Source organism: Rissa tridactyla, chromosome 1, assembly GCF_028500815.1.
Source record: "Rissa tridactyla isolate bRisTri1 chromosome 1, bRisTri1.patW.cur.20221130, whole genome shotgun sequence".
NCBI lineage: Eukaryota > Metazoa > Chordata > Aves > Charadriiformes > Laridae > Rissa > Rissa tridactyla.
The window spans coordinates 73,522,561-73,549,184 of record NC_071466.1 but is presented as its reverse complement, the minus strand read 5'-3'; the positions used below and the strand labels follow the sequence as shown (position 1 = coordinate 73,549,184).

The 26,624-nt window shown below is 41.5% G+C and overlaps 1 protein-coding gene across 1 annotated transcript in view; it reads right to left on the bottom strand.

Annotated features, from left to right (window-relative positions):
* The window catches only part of AFF3 (ALF transcription elongation factor 3), a 327,221-nt gene that overhangs the window by 250,874 nt on the left and 49,723 nt on the right, over nt 1-26,624 (bottom strand). The window contains exon 3 of the mRNA XM_054190585.1: nt 21,763-22,569. Coding sequence (XP_054046560.1) covers nt 21,763-22,569 — 807 coding nt within the window. The remainder of the gene's footprint in view (nt 1-21,762; nt 22,570-26,624) is intronic.

Below are 26,624 nucleotides of genomic sequence, written 5' to 3'. Positions count from 1 at the left end.
AGGTCAGATTAATTGCACCTAAAAATAGCCAATTTCTTTCAACTCAGTGCGACGGGAGCCTTGAGTCACAAGTTCACATGACGACATCTGTATTAGAAACATCTAATGGTAGGTCCACCCAGAAGACAAAAAATGGTCAAAACAAAAAGTCAGAAAAGACACACTGTAAATGTAACTTCAGTGGAAAATGCAGACCTTCCTCACTTCTCCAGTAACTTTATTATGACTCTTGCTGCCATCCCAACTCTCCTTCTCATGAAAACAGGCACGTGACATAGACAAGAAGTCCAAAAAATCCTTTTTATATTCCAGGAGCAATAGCACCTGAGCTTCCTGACAGGAGACGAAGTACCTTCCTGAAGGAAGTCACGCTTAAAGGAAAATATGGGGAACTGGAGACATTCATGGCTGCATTCTAACACTTGCGCTAATGGGAACAAGATACGCAGTTCAAAAGAGTAAAATGGGCCATGCACAAGCATCTTGGAAAGCTCAGAAAAATAAAGTAAACTAGGAATTTGCAAATTTTAAGACACGCCATTTATTCCAGTGATGATGTCCTGCAGTAACCACCACAAAGGTGGCTGCACTGGCAGCAGAGAGGCAATGGCAGCCCAAGGGGAGCACTGCCGCGGTACACTTTACCTATCACTGGATAAAGCACTATGTCTTCCTGCCTATCTACTATGCGTTTATACTATTCCAGTTCCTCACCGGAATTCATTGTGTAATCCTCTTTCTGTTTTGTTTTTTTTTTTTTTTTTTTTTTTAAGTAAACTACTCGTGGGCAGGATTTCCTGACAACTATCCCATGCTACCCACGCCCACACATCAGCTCCCAGTATGCCCATCCCCATGATATTTAAGCATATTCTTCAACTGAGAAACAATCCATCAGTCAACTCATTTTATATTTACAGATTTACTACTTCAGATAGCTTAACTTTGAGATATCCTCCTTTTATAAGTAAGGTAAAGTTTACCTGCACCCTCTTGTTTTCTCATGATCTTGCATTTCTTTTAGTTAAATGCAAGATTTAAAGGTCAAAAGAGAAAGCGGAAAAGTTGAATTGCAGAAAATAAAGGGAGAATCCTTCTCTGAAGTGAAGACTATACAATCCACTGAACTCTTTCTGTTTGTGGAAGCAAAAGCAAATTAAGAATGTCAATAAAGAATGCCAATTTTTGCCTATTCTTTTAAGGCCTATACCTGCTCTCACTATATTCTGGGACCAAGTTTGCATTGGTTTCAGTGATGCAGAATAAGGCATCAAAAAGTTAACCGAAAAAGGAGCAGGGCTAGTGTTGCCTACGTCAAAAAAAACCCCAAGGCATAAAATATTGGTGTGGAAACAATCCAGTGTGAAACAGACTATTAGTCTGTAATTGTAGGGAGACCATAAATGTTTCATTCAGTAGGCTCTTAGCACAGAAGTTTTAGTATCAATAACTTATGTCTTCTTTTTATTCTGTTTTCATTTGCACTGCAATTTTTGGCCAATTTTTCATTATGCTACGAAGCGTTCTTAGTCGTTTTCTGTGTTGATTTGCAACAGCGTTGCCTCATTAACAAATTACTGTAAGAGATCGCGTATTCAGAAAGGAGGTTTTATCATCCTTTTATAATCTTCCCACTCTTTCACTTTCTTCCTATTATCAAAATATTGAGGAAACAGAATATTAAACTCTCCGGCATTTACAAACTTCAGTAATCTACTGGGCTCATATATGGAAATGATATAATTGAGGAAGGAAAAATAAGCTTCCAAACTGTTTATCAATACATTATATTAATGCCATCTGTCCCACAGCTATCATGTCAGACACTTTTTCCCTTCTTCATTAAGGCATAGTTCGTTTACATGAACTGCTGCTTAAGACACTTGCTGGAACACTTAACAGCTCCCTCGTTTGTTTGGTGGTTTTATAGGCCTCTTGTGCTGGAGCAGAGGTACAACAGCTTGCAATGCAGGAGAAGAAAAGATAAAACTACCCCGCTGCGCAGATTTAGTCAATTTTCACTGGCTCTCGCACAGAAAACAAATTGCAACCCCTCACAAAGAGTTCTCTCTCTGCACTGGCAGCCCTGACAAATGCAGACAAAAATGAGTAAATCAGGCAACTTCACATCAGGAGGAAAAAAATGGCTACTGCTCCAACAGCTGCTATCATAATTAAGAACAGATTTCATCACTAAACTCTTGCTGGTTGTGTCTGCAGCAAAACAAATACACAGATGTGGCACATTTGCATACTGAAAAATGTGCGCCATGTAACTGAAACAAATTTGCATTTTCAGCTCTTAAATATTCACTTTTTAATATGAAACAATGGGGGTAGTTTGCATGCTAATCCTCTGTCTTTGCTCATCAAACTCATTCAGTCGGTATATGAAATATAATGCAACAGCAATACCTAGTAAGTCCACATTTCAGTCGTGCAATCCAATACCAAAATTTGTTATCATGCCCAATAAAATACAATTCCGAAGCACTTTCTGAACTGTGCTCTAGCACTTCTATTTGTAAATGACGTGTTTAAAAAAGAAGATAAAAAAGCAGGAAATGTGAGAGCGACTTCTTTTCATCATGACATGCACTGAATTTATTGCTCCTTCGTTTATCCACACATTTTAAAAGGTCACCTAGCAACATCTAATAGAAAAGAAATGCAACCCTTTTAAAGTAAAAAGGGTATAGCATCACGCCCCGCGAAAGGAGGGCGGGATTATTAGTGCAACAGTGACTGAACCCTCACAACTGCAACACGTCCACCAGAAGTTGCGCGCAATGTCTTGAGAGCCTCTCTTATAACACAGAGAGACCCTCTGGCTTCTCTTCTCCTCACTCCAAAGATACAACTTTCTGAGCTATGGCTATTTCATAGCTAAATAATCTAGCTGGTTTTATGCAAACTCTCCTAACAGTATTCTGGAATCGCTTCTTGTCTGTAGATCTGTGATAATTAAAGAAAGAGAATGCGATTATCGAGGTCTGTAGACTGTTTAAAGAGCAAATCTGCAGATTTGCTGATAATCTGAAGTTTCACCTTAGATGTATTTTAAGCCATTCAGTCATGCCACTATGCTTTCCCTAGTGAATATGTTTGTTCAATTTAAATCCTTCTGCAGAATTAATTTGTTTATTTTAAGTACTGTGCAGAACTAGATGATAAAGTTTGAGCACGGTTATTTTTCAGAGAGATGGATGCATGTCTGACCAAAGAAGCCTGAATACATCTCTTACTGTAAGTACTCAAACCTCCACATACTCTGTCCTCTTCTGGTACTCATTTCAGAAGCTGATATGCTGTGTTTTACAGATGGCAGGATTTAAAATTCGCACGTTTCAGTGATGTGCACCTTTACAGGCAGGTGTTGAGACTTGTAAAGTGTTCCTGTAGATATCTGCATGCACATCTTTGCATGCTTATAAAAGAAGGTTGTTGCTTAAGAACCAGTTTCTAGACAGTGGACACCTTTATGAGGCAAATAATTAATGCCACCGCATCATCGGTGCTATTTCACAGAAGTATAGAACTATCTGCAAATGGTAAATGTCAAGATTTTAACGGCAACCTAGTGTGCAAAGCATTCAAATGAAATCTCCATCAGTAATGAAGGGGCTACACAGCCAGGAAAGCAGAGTGGTGCTGGTATGTCCGCTTTTTTTCCATGTACAGTTTGCTCGTGTTTTGCAGTAAGGGCCTCCGGATAATGCAAGATACTGCCCTTAACCTTCCAGCTGCCTCTACCACTCTCACCCAGTGTGCCAACACTGGTGAGGTGATCTGTGCAGCCCCATGGACAGCAGCTGACCGCTTTCTATTGCCGGTCTCTGGAAATATGGAGAGCTGGCCATACCCTCCACAGGCAGTGGGAGATACCCACCAGAAGGTAACAGCACCAAAAATGGAGCCCAGGTCTCCTGAACCTAACCAGGTTCAGCCCTCTTCTTTCCTTCTTTTTTACTTGTCTGTTCAGCAAGGGACATGAGAGGTGCCACGCTGTCTGGGTATTGTTATGTTTGAAGATATCGATGATGCCAATGCTAGTGTGGCGGGTGCTATGCCTTAAATGCTGACAATCCGTCACTTAAAATAAGTGGGCATCAGCCTTGATGCACAGGTGTACAAGCAGGTGATTCTGCATCTGTAACTTTGCATGCATAGAAAAAGGAGGTCAAATTAGGACTTCTGCAATCAAGGCTGAATCTGTTCCACAAGCAAAATTCTTCAGCATTTTAGAGTGAGCCCTGTGTTTGAACCATGAAATACCTTTGCAATGAAACTTGTTGGCCTGATGTCTTGAAAAACACAGTTTTCCAGATCTGTGCATAACTTTATTATTCTTTCATAACAATATTTTCATCTTGAAGAATGGCTCTTAAAGGAAAAAGGGTACAGAAAACTTTCAATACGGTGAAGGGTCTTTCCCATCTTAATGGCAATCAACACATAACAATAAACTAGTAACTCCAGGATTTTGTGGAGTAAACAACATCAAAAGGACCTGCTATATAAATCAACTATGTTTTTGCATATCTCTTAGCTGTGGATGTGCAGTGCAAGTGACATAGGAGAAACAGCAAGAAGCCCATTCTTGTGCACATCTGGATTCTGTTTTGGTTATCAAGTCCTCGTTCCTGTTTGTCTGGCAGATGTTGTGTGTACATTTTTAAGATGAGTTTGTAGAGGTTTTCAAGGGAACTCAGGGTCATGGTTTCTTTTTTTTTTTTTTTCACCTAGTCTGTGGTCCGCTTTATCATAAAGGTAATATCAGTCAACTGTTCAAGCCTTTTGCAGTCGTTCCTTTTCTTTATTTTTTTTTAGGCCATAAAAAAAGATAAAGAAGTAGCAAACAATTAGAAAGTGTAGCAAAGGCTATATAATCAGTGAATTTCCTTTCCTTTACGTATTTAAAATTATTAATTTCTTAGCAACGAGTAAAGTAATCTCCGCAAAACTATCTCCCTGCAGCACTTAAGTACAGTATTTTCCATTATATTAGAGCAAACAGGATTCAGGAAAAATTGGTGGGTTGGTTTTAATATCAGAAATCAGATAATTGAGCTCAGCTCCAGGACACTTCTATGAGTATTCTCTGGTGCATGCTGCATCAACAGCAGGCAGGGAATTGTTTTGCTTTCGAAGGACACAAGCTTTGGGAGTTGGGATATGTACAGTCTAGATATATCATACCAACACTGTTTTCATGCAAGTCAATGAAAGCTTAGTTCAAATCTACTTTTACTCAACTGACTTGTAAATGAAAACCCTCATGTTCTTAAAAATATTAATATCTCTACACTATTCATCAGTGCCAAGTCTGTTTTGTCTCTATGCAAAGAATTAAAGACCAGGGTGGAAGTATGGGCTAGTCAAATTGGGACATTTTTGTCAAGCCTCATAATTTATACGCATTTTGAAATCTGAAACAAATATTTGATTGCAAGCTATTGGGTCGGCGGTAGCCCTCAGTCGCCAGGTATTGTTGTTATAATGGAAAAATGGTAGCATTAGTTTAATGTATTGTAATAGCACAAGGTAATGATCCTTAGCTCAGTAGTACTGAAATATCTTGACAACAGCAGTTGAAGTCAATGGGAGCATTGCAAGTGCATATATAAGTGCAGTCTGCAGACCATTAGGCATAATTTCATCACATCTTTATTGGAATAAAAATTGCACTTAAGCTTCTGCTGTTGTGTTGGCACTTTAGAAACACTTTATCTTTGTACATGAACTTTACAAAGACCCCCTGTTAAACCAGAGATTAAACTACAGTTATGGTGCACGGACACTGGGAACTTATTTGGGTGATTTCTTTGCATCTAATAAGAGACCAGCAAGTAAAGAGGTAAATCTCCAGTGTTGGTGGCATTTATACCTGTATAATTTATACCTGTAGAAGCCTTGGTCCGTGGCATTTGTATGTACAAATGCAACATACATACATTTTGAGCTAGTCTAGTCACTGCCTTTTCAATCTCAGCACTGCCAGGCTGACAGAGCAGAGACATGGATAGAAATCTGCCTCCCCTTGAACAATTCCACAGGTTTACTTACTAGAGGAGAAATGAGGTCTACATGCAAACAGCCCCCTTAGAAACCATGCCCCCTAAGGGTACGCTACGTGCTTATCCATGTCCTCTATGGTTTTGCACAAGGTTTAAAAACAGGTACAACTCTGCTGAGAAAAGTCCCAGAGCCTCCAAGCTGGTCACGTAATAGTTTACCACCACCTCAAGGTGGCACAGGGAGTGCCGCCGCAGTCTTGCTAACAGCAGAGGCTGCAGACTTCCCTGGGAATTCCCAGCTGGGCACCGGAATGCATCCCGGCTCCTCTCTGAGGGCAGGCTGTGGCTGCCACCAGACTTCCCTGCTCAGCCTTCCCCGCTGCAGAAACCAGCGTACGTGGTTGTGGGCTGAGGTAGCCCCTGACACAGCTCTTGCCCTCCAAAACCAACACAGGCTCATCCCTTTCCCGGTGTTTTATTGGAAATGCTTGTTTTACTGGAAATAAAACAAGTCAGAAAAACTTTAAGTAATTTAGCATTTTTCTGAAGCCTGGGGGCAAAAAACGGCTGCTAATTTACTAGCTGGCTTCTGTGAGAGGCCGCAAAGAGAACACTGTCCTAAAAAGTCTTAACAAAAAAAATACAGCTTCAAAGAAAAAAATCTTAACAAAATGCTTACATTACCAAAAGCCAAGAAGGCAAAGGAAATTCCTCTAGAAAATAGCCTCATGCCAATGTTAAAAGTCATGACAAGCCAGGAATAAAAGAAAATGAGGGGAAAGTCAAAGGAAAAGGCTTAGCTTTTTGTGGTCTCTGGAGGATGGAGAAGATAATTGTCAACATCTTTATCATCTGGACACAGCTATTTCAACTGTGCAAAAATAAGAGAGGGCCCAGTGACCCCAGACTGAAATTAGCACAAGGCCATTAGGCATGTCCCCATTACTCGGTGGAACTACTTTCCATTTTTATCTTTCAGTAACACACTTGGGATTTTTAACACCTTGTGCCTTGAATCTCAGCCAAACGATGCCAGCAGCCGGGAGCCACCGCAGCCGGCACGGCAATGACACCTGTAGCACTGCCAGCCTCTGCTGACTCGCCGTAGGAACTGAGTTGCCTTTACAATTGTGAGCAATTACGATTTCCAAGTCTGACATTAGCTCTGGAACAATTACATGCTTTGTGCAATGGGTAAATTTTATTTAGGGGGGAAGAAAACCCCAAACCCATACAGCACCTCTTCCCAGCTGATCTTGCCAAAGTCAAAACAATTCCACCAGGAAAGAGTTGTCCAAGCTCCTGAGCAGGCTGCTGAGCGCTACTGCATACTCTTGTCCCATATATGAGGAGAAAATCAACAAAATGCTATCACAGGGCTGCCAGCTCCATGCCCAAAAAGTCAAAAGTAGGCTTAGATTACATAGAGAGGCATCAGTTTGATCTCACATTCACAATATGTCATACCAGTGGGGAAAAAATGGCAATTGGTGTGAGCTCCACACCATTTGCTTCAGCGCAGCTTACTCAACACAGGCATCTTAATTTATTTCCTCCCCCTGTAAGGCCTCTGGCTCACACTGGTGGTTCCCCTCCTGTATTATTCTGCACAGCTGCTGTATTTCTTTCCACCCATGTCACACATGTGCCCGAGCCATCCAGCCAGATTCCTTCAAGGTCCTGACCCTCTCTGGGACAGAAGTGTCCTTTCAGCTCCAACGAGTGTCCTTCATTATCATTAAAGGAAATGCAGCGAGTCCTAACTATCTTCTGCCCCTTTGGAGCCCTTTTGTTGGTCTACCTTCTCCAGCAAGCGGAGTACCAGATGAACGTCTCCTGTACCAGCTGGGCTGTGCTGTCAGCTTCACCTTCTCCATCCTCTCCTCCTTGTCACGCTCTTCCTCCCAAGTGTGGTCTATTGCTCACCCTATTAAGATTTCCTCCTCCTGAACACCATTGATGTTTTTCCATTTGGGTACTTGTCTCAGCATTGTCCCTATCTCCTTTCTCCAGTTGCGACAGGTTAATTTAGTTTCCAGCTTCCTGTTAACCTTTCCTGTGCCTTTCCAGGGCTGATAGGCTCTATCACAGGATACCTCTCGCTGCGTGCCTGTACAGCACCTTGCATAATGAATCCTGACCTCAAGCTTTTCAAAAACATTATCAGGAATTTAAGCTTCTTGTCAAACCCAACAGAAAACCATCCCGCTGTACGGTTGCTGAAGAATACATGGGAAAGGAAGAATACGCAGTGCCGACCTGTCCTCACGGACAACGACCTGTCCTGCACCAAACCGCGGTTTCCCTCTATCCTGTGCATCTAACCCTCAGTGGCAGTCATGCACCTCAAAAGCCTACCTGAATCAAGACTGTATAATTTTTAATCTGAGCATATCACGGTTTAATCAATAATTTTTTGTGTGTGCCTACTACTTGTTACTTAAACTGTGAAATACAGTTCGGGGGAGAGGGGGGGGAAATCCAGCCTATAAAACCTGTTGGTGTAAAGATAAGCACTTTATTTAATATCCAATTAAATGTGGTCACCGGAGAAATCACAGCTTATGCAACTTTATCAGAAAAAGATTAATCTATTTCAGGCTTAACCCAAAATGTCATAAAAGAACTCATGAATTTAGATAGGAATCCACTTATTATCCAAAGACATTTTCCTATTGAGTAAGAACAGCCTAAATTGCTGCCTATATTTATACTTGGTTCAATCAAATTTCTGTACTCAGTAGCTGTCATTGATTTTTAGGACAATTATCAAACAAAAATGATGAACAAACCGAAGGAACATTATAGAGTCTTTTTCAACTCCACAGTAATCATTAGGAAATGCACAGCCTGCTCATTGATAACGGTTTAACGGCTCACGGGGTGACATCATCACATTTAAAAGATAGTCACACCCGGAAGGCATAATATTTTTTTTTTTTTTAATAGCATTACAATTTGCCATTTAAAAAAGTTAATCGTATTTTGCTGGGTGTTTCAAACCACACAGGCTGCACTGAAGTTACTTTGTTCATATTATGTGATCATGCCCAAAACCATGATTTTAAAATAAGGAGGCAAATTGTTGAATTTATTTATTTAAATTAAGCAGACTTTCTTCCCTGCCTAGAAACTGATACTCTTCAGTTCATTAGCTGAATTTCCCACAGGGCCTGCAAAGGCACATTTCATTTCTATACTGTTTGATTTGTCTAGTTGATTTATTTTAGAAAAGTATTCTATATTAAAATTATTGTATAATAACTATTTGCTTTCATCTTTCCGCATTAATTATTATCTTTAGTAGCACGCACATTTTGCAGATAGTACAGAAAACTTGCTTTTAAAAAAAAAGTGTATAGGTATATGGGTAGAAGTAGCAGAGCAGCTGTTAGCTGCTGGGATGCAACACTTGATTTTTGTCTGCCAGGTCAACCTAAGGCAAAGGGTTCAAGTGCAGGGGCTAAAAATCAGTATTAAGCAGTGATGTTTAACGGCCTACTTAAAATGAGTTCAGTGATCTTGCCCCATTCCACTGAGTGCAAAAATACCTATCTGTAGTCAGTGCGTAAAAGGTATCATCTAAAAAAGCTACAAGAGTATGTAACTCATACCTGGTTACAGCACATTTGCTGAACTGTATCTCTCCCCCTCAACGCTGTAAATACATTTACGGTGTTTTACACAAATATAGAGCTCATTTGCAAAGTTCATCATGGATGTCAACTTAGTATAAATTGTGCAAAAAATCTGGAGGATCAGAAAAAGGATGCCTTTCACTGAATGGCAAACCTAAGCTCCACAGAAGGGGTAGCGGATGCCCATTAGTGAGACCAGCCCACGCTCTGAACACGCAAAAATTCAGTCTAAGGAAAACAGCAACTTACTTTGAGAGCCAAGCTCATAGATGAGCCAAGCTCATAAAATAGCATTTGGGGCTATTTTAGGACAGAGGAGAACCCAGCCTGGGCACCGCACCCAGGCACCGAGGAGCCAAGAAGGTGGGAGTTGCTCCCGTGCCGGTACGCTGCCAAGCCCGCTGGCCCCCCGCTGCCAGAAGCAGCTCATGGAGGTGGCAGACCCCCGTCCCAGACCCTGCACAACCTGCAGGGAGCTGCCAGCCCCCCGTGCCCCAGCTCGCCGAACTACAAAGGCTGTGCTCAGCGGAGCTCTGTCGTGAAGTGGCAGCAGCAGGATTCTCTCCTCCGTGAACCTTCAAAGATTTGTGGCAGGTACTTTTTAGTTGAACTTCCTCTGTGTCAGCTCTTCATCCCGTGCTCTTTATATAGCAGCAATTAGCATATCTGAGAAATCCCCATTCGGCGTGTTTTATGGTCTCCTCTCTGTGTATCGAGATAGTTCTGTAAGTTATGTGCAGGGATATGCCATAATTCCTAATGTACAACTGTCAGGAAATCATTCATGTAGATTTATTCACTGAAGAGTTGGTGAGGAAACTGATTCTGAACAGGGAGCTAGAAATTTTAATTACAAGAGAGAAAAAATGACTCCAGCACCTCAGACTGGTCAAGAAGCTCCTTTGATGCTCTAAAGATATGTCCTGGAGTTAATAGATTAACGCGGCATTTCTGAATTCAAATGCCACCTTCTGCCACTGATTGTTATTCTGTATTGCTATTGCTGACTTTCTTCAAAGTAATAACGATGTAAAAAAAAACCCACAAGTATTACTTCTCCATTTCTGCAACAAAACAAAGACTGAAGAAAAAAGACCGTCTTCTCTCAAGCAATATCTTCTTGACCAAAGGAAGTTCATCCAATGTAGAAAAGAAATATTCATCCCTGTCAAACCCTGATGTCACTACCACTGAATGCAATGGCGAAACTCCCATTAATTTCTAGCGGAGCATGTGCAGCGAATAACTCAGATGGAAGTGGTAAACCATAAGTGACATAATCACTCAGGAACTGTCTCTGCCACAAGTGACCTAAATGGTAGGAAGAAATACAGCGAGAAACATTAATTCAGAGCTTAGCAAGAAGCCTTTACTTATGTTTCTGTGTAACTTCCATTTCCAGCACAAAAGTTACAGAAGAGTTCCATGCGCCGCCCTGCCTCCTGGTGAGCTGTAGTGCAAATATCCGAGCACAGAATTGGGGGCTCAGTCTCTTCAACTCTTCTCTCTGCTTTGACATCAATCCACCCTTGCTGTGCTTGCTCTGTGCCTGCAGCCAGCCTTGGGTCTGGGGACAGGATAAGGTGTGCCACCCCGTCCTCTGCCCCAGCATCCCGCATCATTTTCCAGCTGGTTCCTCAGCCCGGACCACCAGCAAACAGGACCAAGGGGAGCACGCTTGGTCCATGGCATAGCTGCTGGCAATGTCATCAAGAAAGGTGTCCCCATCTGCCTGCACCTCGGCTAACGCCTCTGTAACCAGATTTAATATGTTCTTTTCAGAGTTGTCATTAATGCTTATGAAGAGCTTTGAAACTCCTGAATGGAAGATATTACAGTAGTAAAAATGCAGCGGTTTTGGTTTATTGACAAGAATGCAACTGAGTATTATCAGAGGCCATAAACCTTCTGAGTGAGGAAAAAGGAAGAAAAAAGCCCAAAAGACCTGTTCTGTTTCAGAAGACTCCAGCTCTGTGTAAGAGGCTGTTCACAGACATTCAGCACGTCCTATATGAGTGTGAGGTTTCACCTCGTCTGCCTCCCACAGAAGCTACATCTACGTCCCAGCCCAGCTTTGTGCATATTGCCATACCACTTATGTGGGGATGAGTACTGCATTTTCCTTCTGAGACAGTGTTTTCACATCTGTGAAGAAGCTGATGGTCACCACCTAAATTTTTGCCCTCATGAGAGAGGACAAGCTTCTTCAGAAATAACCGCAATCGTGTAGTTTGATTCTTCATCAGGGGTGTCCTCTGGACGTAGCTCCATTCCTATACGGGAGCAGGAACTGCACGGGAAGGAAGGGTGCTCCCAAAGACTCCTCATGGAAACAAACACACTGCAGCAGTAAACTAAAGTTTTGGGGCCTGCTCAGCCATCTCTAAGCTACTGAAAGATCTTGCATGCAGACTTTATTATAAATTACGACTGCGACTTATGGTATTTTTCAAACTGTTCATCTCACGTTGCATTTGGTCCTCCCATGAGGACAAAAATTTAGACCATGACTAACGCCTCCTTTTCGGTGGGTTTCTCAAAGCATAATTGCATTTTTTTCCCTTTAAGCTCCCACATAATTCTTTTCTTAGACTCCTCCACTCTTACAGGGACCAGCTTATTCTTATGTCCTCTCTATATATTTAACTTTTCCTGCATGCTAAAAATTTGTGATTTGGTGCGAGAAAAACATTCGTTATCTGCTTACGGTATTTTTGAAACTGTCCATCTCATGTTGCACTTGGTCCTTCATCCCATGTCTTTTTTCTAGACTGCATACCTCCACTCTGCACTGGTTCTTCCATGAAATCAGAAATTAACCAGCTAATATGTTTTCTTGCATTAGATGTCCCCGAGATTGTAATTAAAATTGGAGAAGGCCTCTTAGAAAATAACGCAGAACTGCCAAATCGCGGCCATTCTATATACTTTGTATTAATATTGGTTTTGACCGCGTTCGTAATCAATAATCTCACAGCTGTCTTCCCCTTTTCTACTTCAGGTCTAGAAGTTGTAGCAGTCACATAAAGCTGCACCTGCCTCTGCATCTGAGTGCAGCTTTAAATAAATGCAAAATTTGATTATCAATATATTATGCTGCCGGTATTTAAATACCAATAATCTCTAGCATGTGCAAGAAAAAAACCCATCATCTTCAACATCTCATTTCAAAATAGTTACAAAGCAGAGGGAGTGTTTGAAATCTCATCTCTCCTTAAACATGTGTTAGTGATAAGAGTTAACAAGAAATACTCTTGGTTTTCCGCTCTTTCTAGCTACACAAGCTTCCCTTACAGCCATTTGCAGTAAATGCCGAGGCATACGAATAGCAATTTTTGGTTCTGAGAGAAAATGCTCGATCTCAATATTCCTGACCCTGTGGCTCACTGGCCTATGAATGCTTTTTGTGTATTTATCTTCTGAATAAAACGTGGTGCAAAGCCCCCTCACACCAAGCCTCCATCACTCAGAGAAACGTGCTGGTGGGGAGGGAAGAGAGTGGGGCATGTATGAGGGAATTTGGGAAAGGAAATGCTTATCCTAAACTGTGTGAGAAGCAACCTCAGCCTTGCTGGCATGCTGGTTTTAACTCATGAAGTAAAAAGGGTACCGTATTTCAGAACATGCGATTGTTATATATAAAATGCAATTAAGAGATTTGGAACTACATGAATATGTAATGTACACATTTCTTTACAGATGCATTTTTCTCCAGACAGGCCGGTGCCTGCTTTAATTTGGAAGCTATCCATTTTCATACAAAGTTAACCAAGAGTGACAGGAAATCAGACGCCTACGTTATTTACCTTTTCTGAACTTAAAAAAAAAAAAAAAAGCCTTCTGTTAATTACTTTTCTAGGAAGCTATTTTGCGATACCACAGGGATAGATCTTCCATATTCAGAAGTGCTACGGAAATGACAACTTTACGACGTGCAGGGTGAATAAAGTATGTTACATGCAGATATTTAAGGGTATATTTGTCTTCATTTACTGTAAGTGAATATGTGACCAACAATAAAGGATTTAACTGCTTCTGGCCTGGCTGGATGCATTTACAATAATTACTGGAGGTCTGACCTCTTTAACCTTATACATCAAGTGGCACATATACATTATTTATTTAGCTGGAATTAACAGTGATCTGTGAAGCTCGCTGTATTTTCCTTTGCTTCTCTTGATCATCAGTCGTAACGAACTGACCCCCGTGAGTATGTTCAGTGGTGACAGTTCCACGTCACTCTGATTCATGAAAGACTGGGGAAACTACAGAACAAAGCAGTATAATATTTTTCATTGATTTTTTTTTTAAAGAAATAAATACATAAAATATCCTAAACCACCTTTACATCCTACATGATCCCTTGTAGATTGCTGTGGAGACAAGGAGTAGACAGAAGTGCTCTACCCTGCTAAGATTATTGGAAAGGAGAATGTGAGTTGGCATTAATAACTGCTCTGCAGGCGCAACGAGGGCTTGGACTCCACACCTGACTGCACACCGATACAACGCTCTGGCATTGTGCAACGTAAGGTCTGAGAAGCAGACTGCGTCTAAGTATTTCACTGGTAACCGCAAATCCCCCGCAAGCCCACCCTCGCTCTCTGTCCGTACCCTAACCCTTTCTGAGCACCCCTTTGTTTCAGGAGCCATGGAGCAGATGGATGGGGAGGAGATGCTCAGCCGAAACCTCGTGCTGAGGACAGCTTCTTGTGCTTGCAGGAGCGCCGTGCTGCAGCGCGCATCCAGAAAAGGATGGCTTTCTCTAACTGCTGAATAGCCTTCCAGGCCTGGGAGCAATCCATGTTAATGGGGCCAAAGGTGGAAAAGTGATAGCAATGCCATGTATCTTCTGAGGCGCGTTTCACAAAGGAGGTCTATTAGACTACTTTTTGTTTCTGGTAGGGAGGATTTTTATTACATCCAGTTATCATCATCATAAGCACTACAGTGGATTAAAAAAAAATCAGACAAAATGTGCAATTAAAAACTGCTTTTTGTAGGTCTAGAAATCTTATTTCCTTCATCAGTAACTTTAGTGCTTACCAAAAGGAACCAAAGAAGCAATTATACACGGTTGCGGACATTTTTATGCATGCACTTTTGTATCAACTCAAGAGCTGATTCATAAACCAAACCATCCACTCTGGGGGAAAAAAAAAGGTAAGAGGAATACACTTTTCTCACAATGAACCATATTCTTACATCCATGGAGCTCTCCTTATCCCAAAAGTGGTTACTTTTCCAACTTCTGAAAAGATGGAAAGACCAGTTTTATCAAAGGGAGGATGTGACTTATGAGACACCCCAAGGAACTGCTCAAAATATTTTTTCAATAATTAGAAAAAAACAACCTCAGGGAAAACTTGCAAAATGACAGGTGCATATATTAAGGAATTCCCTTGACAATCATAAGTTTACATCCAGTTTCAAGAGATTTTTCCCTGATGATAGTCATCCTACCAGTGAAAAACAAAGAGGAACAACAAGTGGTTCACCATAGCAACAAATGCATAGCATGTACCATATGGTAATCAGTCCATACCAAAAACATTACGGTCTATGTAAATAAATTCTTTATTTTCAAAAACCTATAGATGAGTTTAGCCAGTGCTTTCCCAGAAAAAGAGAGCTTGCTATTTGATTCAAGAGGGAAAAGAAACTTGTTTCCCTGAGGGTAGAAACAGTAAAACTAGAGAGGCTCTAAAAGTCAAGTAAAGGCGTCTAAACAGTATTTTCCTTCTCCGAGAGCTGCCATGCAAGAATAACCAGAGAGATGAGGCCCGCTGTGTTCAGTGAAACTGCCCGCACACGCAGTCGCTGCGTGCCTCGGAGACTGCAGAACGCGAGAAAGGCAGAGGCTTGTGTGACGATTTGAAAACTACCGAAAATCCATCTTCGCGCATCGTGGCCTCCGCTGTGTTTGTGAAGAGCGTTTCAAACACCACCCGGTCTATTTAGTGCACTCTTTCTTTGCAGTCCTAGTCTGCTGAACTCTCCTACATAAAAACAGGCAGTAATGCACAGCCCTCCCACAGACACACTCGAAGGTCCTGAATAACCCATGACTAGCAGGGATCTTTGCACCACACTGCTCTTGTTGTCCAGTTCTTCCTCTTTAACGTGGGAAAACATCCTTTGTTTGTGAGGAAGGTCAGTGGTACCATTACAGGGATGAATTGAGCTGTGTCTTCTTGTAAATGCAGCCTGCTAACTCGTTCCCATGAACATCTGGGAAAGAAAACATCTACAACTGGCTTGTACTTACAGTACTTACAGTACTCAAGTGCTGTGATTGCTAACTGGCTTCTCAAGCACTGCAATTCTTCAATAAAGCTGATAAATGGTAGAGGAAAAACAACACACTTAATTCTGCGCTTCTGTCTCCAGACTCTTTGGGCGCATCCTAGAACGCTGCCGGAAGAAGTCTGGACCTTTTTGCTAATGCATTCAATCTCTCCCTCCCTTTTTAACTAAAGCATCTTCAACTGCTCTTCTATTCCCATTTCTGCCTTTCTGGGACAGAACTGAACACCCTGTGAAGCAGAGAGGAAAAACCCAGATTCAACTCTTGGTCCTGCAACAGTTCAACAGGCTCCATCACAGCAAGGGAAAGGTGGCGTCATGCCTCTGAGGAAAAGGTTACCTAGATCTCCCCTAAACCTTTTTCCTTCCTCATGAGACCCTGTCTCCCCCTCCACTTTCCCATAGATCCAGATGTGCGGTATTTCCAGGGGAAGCACGCACTAATCACGACCATCTTCCTAATTTATTCTGCACTGGAGCTTCTGTTGCCAAATGAGATGTAGCTGCACTTGCCTTTTCACACATGAACTTCCAACTTCGATTTTAAACCGGAATGGAACTACTTACTATACATGCTATGCACCGAAGTTTTCTCCTGAAGAGAGTTTTGGTTTGAACAAATTACTGACATCAAGTCCGTATTTGGGAGGGTTTTTTCAGAGGGAGGGAAGAAGAGGAGGAAAGAGTTGTGGGGTTTTTTTGCTTTCCATTAAGATATGGGGATAGAACTGATAGGCGAAAAAAAGATTGCAGATTTAAAGAATACTTGCCAAACGCTGATAGCTATATATAGCCACTCGAACGAGAATGACTGCAGAGAGTATCTTATCCAGCAAATAGTATTTTGCCTGAGTAAGATCAGGGCAAAAAGGGGTGGGGAAAAAAAAAATAATTCAACATTTAATCTATTGTACATTACTTCTGCTGCAGAAGAAGTTGTGTAAGTACTCTGTGAAGTGGCATAAGAACATGTCCTCGTGATGACCTCATCTACATTTCACATAAATGTGTTCCCAAATTTAACAGAACCAAATCTATTCCTTTTACCATTAGACTGCTAGTCATTCTTGAATACAACCTCGATTTCCTTGCTCCATAACCCTTAGAGAAATAAGCAAAGGACAATAGATGAGGCTTCTTCGATGTAAAAAAAAAGCAGCATGCAGCCCATAAGATGAAATTCAACAGAACTCAGATATAAAGAACATGATTTGCCATCTTAGGTTTTTCTTATTGTCTTACTCAACAAAATTCTAGAAAAGATAGGCGCTTGATTTCCTTGCCTCTTTTCTTCTATCCCTCGTATCAAATTTCTCTTCCCTTCTATCCAATACAGTGGGTTTTTACCTACAGCAATATAATTTCTAAGTAGTTCAAAATGTGTAATAGCAGTACTTGAGATGACGAGCTATCATTTCCACAGAGCAGTATGATAATTTTGGAAGGACCAGGAGGTTGGGTATGGATTCTAATTAACACTGATGAACCTGGCTCCTAAAGATTAAATTCCCAAATGAGTAACTGCTACCTTTCTACATACAGGTCTATCTGAGTTATTCTCATTAAAACAATTAAAAAAAAAATCATAAGCTTCAGTCTGTGTCTAGATATTGAAGGCTTTCCAAAACTGATTAAAAATATTAAATGAGGTATTGAACTACATTAAAAATCAACCTTTTTCGTGTATTGAAAAGTAATGGTCTATAATTTGTATTCAAGTGATTTTATTTCCAGTGAATAATAATTGTACTGCAGCCAACTTTGTGCCCTGTTTCTCTGAAAACCTCAAGGGATGAACAGAAGAGGATTTTGTATCCTGCTGAAGACACACACTTTGCATGACATTGCTTCTTATTCTTCGGTTCTTACAAGGAGGCTTAACTTTGTTTCATTATGTGTTTATTTTTCTACTGATGGTTCCTTCAAACCGGTAAACACAAGTGAAAGTGCAGAGGTATTAGATATACCGATAGGCTCTGGAAAGTACTATAAGCTCAATGCAAGTGCATGGAAACAGAGGACTCGACTCGAATGCATTAGTAAGTGGGCTTGCAAATCAGGGGATTTATAACAATATATTCTTGTTTCCTGCATTTCTCCATGGAACTTCAAGTTGCCTATAGTGACGTGATGTTCAAAATAAAACTGAAATGTCACACACAAGTGCTTATCACTCCATGTGCCCCAGCTCTGCAGGAGCTGGGGAAATGGTCATTTCTCACCATTTACTTCTATACTTGGCCAGGCTAGGCAGCTTGTCCCCTGCCCCCAGGACCTCAATTTTTCCTCCTTTTGAGTCTCATATTTTATCCCACATTACACCCTGCACTCATATCTTGCTTCCCCTATTTGCATGTTTTTCCCTCACAGCCTCCTGCAGTAAAATTTTCAGTTCAGTTAAGCAGCTGTAGAACCTGTCTAGGCCAAGTTGAGAAGTATAGGCTTTGGACCATGATACCACTATGAACACATTTTATGAGCTGAAAAAAAAGGTGTAATGACAAAATTAGGCCTGCAGGCAGAAAATGAAGGCTATAAAAGTGCTCCAGAGGGAGGTGGCACAAAGACCTACTAGAGGCCAGTCACTAGCGTACCCCCACAGCCAATACTGGGTCCAATACTGTTTAACATCTTCATTAATGATAGGAATGATGAGGCAGAGTGCACCCTCAGCAAGTTTGGAGATGATACAAAACTGGGAGGAGTGGCTGATACCCCAGAGGGTCATGCTGACACCCAGAAGGACCTTGACAGGCTGGAGAAATGGGCCAATAGGAACCTCAAAAAGTTCAACGAGAGGAAATGTGAACTCCTGAACAGGGGGAGGAATAACCCCAGCACCAGTACAGGCTGGGAGCTGACTGGCTGGACATGAGCTCTTCAGGGAAAGACCTGGGGGTCCTGGTGGACAACAAGCTGACCACGAGCCAGCAACACCTCACGGGGCTTTCTCCACTAACCCCCAGAGCATGCTAACTGCCCTACCTAGCCCATTTCAGCCACACACTTTTTATTTGAGCAGACATAAAGCTTCATCCCATCACCTGCACTGCAGATACCCTCGCCCCAAGCTCTCTGCCCCTCTCCTGCCTCCCATACTCTCCTGGCTGCTCTTAGGCAGCTTTCTGACGCTCTTATTTCTGTTTCCATATAGCTTCCCAGACACTATTGTAGCCTACTTGTCAGCCCGCTTTCCCTCACGATCATCCTATATGGCGTGTCTACTCTTCCCATGTCCACCAGGGATACAGGTTCTTTCCTGACCATCACCTTTAGTCCCACACTGAACAACAGAGGCCTCCTTTTGCCTGCAAATGTTCATGGGACCATGACAGCTTTTGTGCTGAGAGCAGCTTAAAAATTCTGTCCCTAACAGGGGACAGTGAACGTTTGATGCAAAGGAGAAGTTTTATGAGTTTGAAAGCAGAAGTGTAAAAAATGCATGGAAATTCTTACAAAACTGTGCTAGGAGATGTATGATAGAAATAACAAGAATGGAAAAACATTTTGAAATAAAAAGAAATATGATTGAAAATTAAAGGGAGGGTGGATTAGGCAACACTGACTGAAAAAACTTTCAGTCTTGGTCAATATCTCTCCCTGTAGCAATACCAGTGGGTTACCAATTTCATCCTGTGCCACTTGGGATGGAAAATGTTAGAACAAAGGAAACGTCAGGATAAAGGGAAAAAAGCTGGGCACTTTTATCACCAGGACTCTCAGCCTTCCAACACGAGATCTAAACATTGACTTTCACTAGCTCCAGTTTCCAACCCCAACACCTACAGTACCTAGGATTTTTTGTCTGCGTTAATTTGTCCATCATTTTTTATAATCACTTAGCTCTTTTTTAACCTACCAGATAATGGGTTTTGTCCACCTCCTTCGACTACAGTTAGATGATTCTATTATGTTATCAAATACTGTTTCATTAACACTGCATCCCATAAAAACTGTGAGATGTTGGTGAACACTTTAGTAGCTACCCTGCAGTCCACTCTTCCCTACCATAGCCTACATTGCCAGCAGTATCTAAGCAAGTTAGCTTAAAGCAATCATCTCAAGTACGTCTGCATGTCTAGAAACTGCAGTATAAAATTACCCTTACGCATCTACATGGATTACATACAAAAATGAAAGCTTTCTTTCCTGAGGTAGGAGAATTTGGAATGCAAATGGTAAATCCTGAATTTCAGACAAACAAATGATTGCCTATCAAAACTCCTTTCCAAACTAGTCCTTAGAGTATTGCATACATGTAAAGGGAGAAAATTTGAAAGATCCAGACAATTGCCACAGGCATTTTTAATTCTAACAATACTTCCCACTTGCAGATAGAAGTACAAGTCTGAAAGAGGTAATAATAGCTAAATGGATATTAGTATCTGCCATTACCTGATCTATGTGCACAATTACAGCAGTTTGTGAATGCTAAATTTGCTTATCAAATATGGCTTAAGAGCCTAAAACAACCAACCCCTCTTCAGAACAACATATCACCTACGTGTTGTTTGGAACTGATGGAACTTTAACTTAGAGAAAAACCACATGGGTATAATGCCTAAAAGAGCTGAGAGAAGTAATTGCTTCCAGAGAGATTTCTTTCCCAAGCCGAACCAAAGGGGGAATACTCCAAGTCAACTCCATTTCTGAAAAACAGGCATTAAGAGGCCAGAGAACTCCACCAGAAATTAGATTTTTCCTCTGCTTTAACAATGCCAGAAACAAAAATGCTAAGACTAAAAACATCTCAAGACACACTACAACTGTCAAATAAGAGTAAACAGTCATTGCCTCTGCTCTGAGAATGTCACAGTGACTCAGACAAATAGAGTCGCTTAGTCCTATAAATACTATAAATTGTTTATAAATTGGGAGCTCTACCAATTTGCACAAGAGGATGATGTGACCACCTTGGTATTGGCATACAGGCCTCTGAATACACCCCAGGAAAAAAAAAATCACCAAAATTCTGCCAAAACTAACCATTTCCTCCCTGTCCAAAAAGATCAAACAGAAAATCAGAGACTGTATAAGTGATAAAGCAAGGTGTTCTACTGGCATAGAAGGAATGTGAAATAAATGAACACAAAATAAGTCCAAGCAGAAATCTTTCATATCTACTGCTGACAACAGAAACGTTGTCTAGAAGCTTTTTCAGAAATGTTCTCATACTTGTAGCATGGCCAGGTTCCTACAGATAGTGATTCTTCAGGAAGCAAACCTCAGTCTTCTCAGAAATTGGTTTGAAATGGGAACAGATACTACAAACTAAAAGAAGAGTCTTATTGCTGTATTCTCATCTACTCCACAAATTTCATATTGTTTAAGCAATTTGTTTGGATTGTGAAACTACTTTGACATCATTGAGGATGGCAGAACTACTTCTGATCGCAAGCACTTCATTTAATCATTGCCAAAGAGAAAGAGGTCAACGAAATATGAACAGAAGTAATACACCTGCCTAGCAAAAAAAAAAAAAAAAAAAAAAAGAATTAAAAATATCCAGACTTCATATGTGAACACTCAGGAAAAAAAGTCAGTGAAATAATATATACTACTATAAAATACGCCATTGTAGGAAGTGTTACAGTCCTGAAGACAGTGAGTATTTCACTGTTGATTTATCTTTATATTGCTTTGAGGCTGCTATTTGCAATATACTATGTCAATGTTAAAAAAAAAATCAACATGCAAAGTAATATGATAAAAATCTGTAAAGAGACAGATGCAATTTGCAATTCTAAGGCATCATCCATCCATCCAAGGGGGTATGTCATAAAAAGCATAAAAACGCTTACCTCTTCTTGCTTAGGAATGCTGAACTTGGCTATCTTTGACTTGGTCCTGGCTGAATCAGGCTTGTTAGAAGGCACTCCCCTATACGACTTGGTCGTCTCTGCTGGTAACTTCAGCTTTGGAGACTCATCAGGAGCCTGGTCTTGACCGTCCATTGGCCTTACATAAGCTGTTGGTTTCTGCTGAACCAGACTGGGCTTTGAAGCAAGAGAGGGCGGGAAGTTTTGGACGCAGTGTCCGCCACCATGCTTTGCTGGCCTCTCTTGCGCTTGAGCTCCTCCATCCGAGCTACAGTTGAGCTTTGCCGGCTGCTGCACTCTGTTGACATTGTCTCCTAGCGTGGCCCTCAGTGAGCTTTGCTGGGCAGTGTTGGAGGAGGAAGAGGAGGAGGAGGTGGGACTCGATGCATAGCGTTTTAGTTTCTCCAAACTGGGTTTTTGGCTTGCCAGTTTGAAGTCACCCTTGTGTGACTCCAGTGACCGGTGCCCGTGCTTGCTTGCTCTCTGCTGGCCATCTGAAGCGGCATTGTGCCCGGTCTTCTGCCAACCCATCGCGGCGCTTTTGCTCTGCTGGGCAGGTAGGGCTGCTGGTGTGGAAGAAGTAGTGCTGGAAATGGGAGGAGGAGGCGGCGGTCTCGAGTCTGCTACAAGATGTTCATCGGGCTTGGGGAGAGATGTCTGAGGAACCCCAGGTTTTGGAACCCCAACAAGATGGCTCTGGTTTGATCGGTCAGTTAACAAGTCTTTCATTTCATCATAGTTGCCCAGCGTATTCTGGATGCGATTCGAGAGCTCATCCCCCTTGTTAGTCTGCAAAACAAAAATCCGAGGGTTCTGCAACAGTCAACGTAAGAAAAACAAAATTCCCTGCATGCTTCTGCTGAAATCCTTACTGAAGTAGCACTGCCTTATTCAGCAGTGGCGTTGAGGGATGAAATCGAAAATCCTTATTGTCTCTGAAGACACTTGTCAACATCTTAAATCTACCCTGAACTGGAAAAGCTATAAAGGGCCTTAGAGTATATAAAAAAAAGAAATCTATCACTGGTATCATGCTGTAGTTAAAGTATATTACCTGGAAACTAGAAAATTTATTATTGCAACTACACAGAATGGTTTGGATTAAATCTGACCATGATAAAACTCTTCCTATAGCCCAGTGCAAGCTCTCCTTCAACCATGAATGAAAACACTGCATTCCCCATTTCCTTCTCTGCCTGCCTAAGTTTTCACATAGTACCTGGGAAGCCACCCAACATCCTGTGTAAGCACTGAATGAACTCACCAATCTGAGCCAACCAAATACTCTGAGGTGACTTGAAGACAGTTCGTGGGACAATGGAAAAACTACAGACGATTATGTCCCTTCTTTGAAAATACTCTGACAGGATGCTTGCTCCAGGGCACTCTCCACTTTAAAAAAAAAAGGTGAACAGAACCCCCAAATTATTCACGTTGCTCAGCGCTTGCTGTGTGCAGCAAGGAGAACACAGCCACACTCCCTCCCCTTTAAGATTAATCATTGTCTTTAAAATCATCCATTTACCTCCTGACTGAAAAGGCAGAAGCTCCACAAAGAAATAAAACAAGCAAATAAAACATACTGGAAAAGACTGAAAACTCTTGCTTTAAAAAGCCACTGTAAGCAAAAGGGTGTATCATTAGCACTTATGCAGCAGAGATTTTTCTGAACCCTGCCAAGATTCAGGCGTGTGATGTTCTTTGCTTTACGTTTTCAGAGGAAGACAGTAATGAGCCAGTGATGTTCTCCTTTCTCTCTCCCAGACATGGGGTCTGGATGGGAAAACTCCTGTTGGCTTCAGAAGACCAAGCTCTCATCTCAAGACTCTCTGTTTTAGAGGAAAACAGAAAGAAGGAGAGACAAGGGAGTAAAAGGAATGGAGAAGACCCCCTTAAAGTTATATAAAAAATTCAAAAGATGTAGCATTACCCTGGAAAACTGAGGGTATTTTTTGCTCCTAAGCCTTCAAATAAAATTGAGTGACCCAAACAAAACCGTAAAGGAAATTCCCCTAGTTCAGATATAATTTTTTTAGGGTTTCCTATTAAAAAACCTGAATCCAAGCAAAAATGCCCTGTAAATGAGTGCTGTGATTGCCACATGCTAACTTTCAGAGGACTACAGTGGAACCATTCCCAAGTCAGACAGCAGAAGCAGTCCTGTCTTGCTTGAAACTTCAAAATTGAAATTGCTTGAAATTTCAAAGGCACTACCTTGTAACTACATAAAATACACTACAGCTAGCTTTTTTATATACATTTGTTACAAAGTTGAATATATATCAATAATATATATTGAGGGGAAGTGGGAAGGGAAAAACTCAAAAGTGGTGCATCTGAAAATTGCTTTGCAAACTTGGAATCAGATGCCTCAACCCCTACAGTCTCAACTTCTCTCTGCATATGCAGCTGTTGTTGTCACAAGGACAATAATTCGCTACGAAAAGAAATATGAAGCATTAATTCACAGACAGCAAGTGCCTTAAAAAAAGGGTGTTCCTTTGCTTCACAGGAATCACATCGATGTCCTAAAGAAGAGGAAACTATTAACAAGGCTTCAAAAGTGGGAAGCATCACGTACAACTGAAAAGAAAGACTGTTGGAGACAAACTCATGTGTCTCCTCGGGTCAATGAAATAGCTTCTACACTTTGGCGCCAACTTAACCAGCAGAATTACTTTCCAGAAGGCACAGAAAATTTTCCTTTTACCCAGTGGATCTCTTCTGTGCTTCCAGTGGTTCTTCCACCTTGTGTACATACCTTGTAGAGAGATGTGTTTCCAGCTTCCCTCTAGGGAGGCCCTTGGGCCTGCACCCAGCCTGATTCAGCCAGCCTGTGTGCGTGAGGTTTCCTTCCTTGCCAGGACCATGACGACAAGGACCACCAAATGGAACACAGCTCCTGACACCCACAAATCTCCTACAGCAAAGACAGCTTGTGGGGCAGCTCTCCACCCAGCTGCCTCTAGGTCCATGAATGTAGGAGAATTTACGTGCAAGTTTTGCCCCTGGAAAGTCCAACTTCCCTAACAGAATGTCCATTCTTTCTGATGGCTGCAAGTTGGATGGGAAGTAAATAAAAGCCAAATTTCAGATTATCTGTAGGCTAGCGCTAGCCCAGAGAAGTCAGCAGATTTTCTTCTATATGGATGTGATATGAAGGTCACACAGAGACACCTTGTATTGAGAGATCCCAGATAACCACACGAATAATCGCAGCAAACCAATCTAATGCCCGTACCATGGCACATGCTGGTAACTGGCTGATGCTGTTTATTCCTTGTGGATACACTGGGGACAACCTGAGGTGGGAATATTTTGTGTTGAGCTGATCTCATCCAGAAGAGTTCACCTACATCCTTTTGGGAACAAGACGGGATCTGAGGTAACTCGTTATGAGCTTTAGATGTAAGGGTTTGTCCTATTATTTGCTCTGAAATATTGCTGGCCTTATTTAATCATTCACATAGGGGAAAACATGATCACAAAATGAGTAGGTAGGAAAAGCATTCTGTGCAGACGTTTCTAACTTAGAGTGCTCTGATATTCTACTGCAATGAAAGATGTATCCATGCATTTGAAGACCGCAAGATTCAACGTTTCTAAAAATAAACCTGATGGTTGCATGGAAGGTCATCAGAATTTTTTTCTTCGTTAAAAATACTGATATGGTTAATAAGGCCAGGTATTCTGTCCAGGAAATATCCAGAATGAAACTCCTACTTTTTACCCCCTGTAAAAGACATTTTAAGTAAAAGATGCTGAATTTCCCGTAATCTTTCATAAAGGGTTGCTATGGATACTTTGAATAGGATAAGGGGCAACCCGAAGAGTCAGGATTTTTTCAGAAAATCTGATGTTACAGGAGTTGTGATACGTGTCAAGGTGAGAGAGGACATAAGATTCAAGAGATTTCCAGTCTGCCTTTGATTTTCAGATATGGCCTTCTGAATGGCAAATCCTTTGGCTTGAGCTCATGTTTCTCAAGCTGTGCAGAGGAATACTGAATTTAATCAGAGCTTGCAGTGAATGTCTGCTGTAACTTAATTCCCCTTTGGAAACACCTAAAACTCGAACATGATCTTTAAAGACACTAAGACTGGGTTTCAGTTTTGCTTTCACAGAAAGGTTTCCTCTTTTGCAGTCAGCCTCTCTCCACGATAAGATCAAAAAGACCAAGCCACAGCTCTGCACCCCCACGCTGAAGGTTCACAAATGCTTGGATGAGTTCAGAGAGCGCAATGGTCCATTGCCAGTGTATACATGACATTGAGAGTATGCCACTGCTGAAGTTTTCATGCCCAATGCTGTCAGAATGAGCGGTCATCCCAAGCAGCTGTGACTGTCACACCAACAGAGCTGTGGGTGAGTTATACTGCTGTCCTGGGCTTCGCCTTTCTCCATGTTTCTTTGACAAGGCCAGCGGTAGGATGTATTTCTGCAGCACCTTCTCTACAAGCTTGGCCAAAATAGGGACATAGAGTTTAAAGATAAGAAGCATGGATGCAGCCATTATTCTGATCTCCCCATAGGATACCCACTCAGTATCCTCTCTGCTTTTAGAGAGGACAACGATTTTTCATCCACTCCTGTTAAAGTTGATGGAATTATACTGTGGTTGCACAGAGCTGCCTTCAGACATCATAACTCAGAAATTACTGGTATGTCTGTGATACACGAAGTCTGTGCCATGACAGTCAGTACACTGGCAGACAGGTAGTAATCAAAGTGCACAAAAGTTTCCAACTATGCCACTTTTATAAATGATTTGAGGTTCAGTATCACCAACTTTAGGTACCACAGACAAAACAGAAGCCAGCGAAAGGACAGACCTTTTTTGCAAG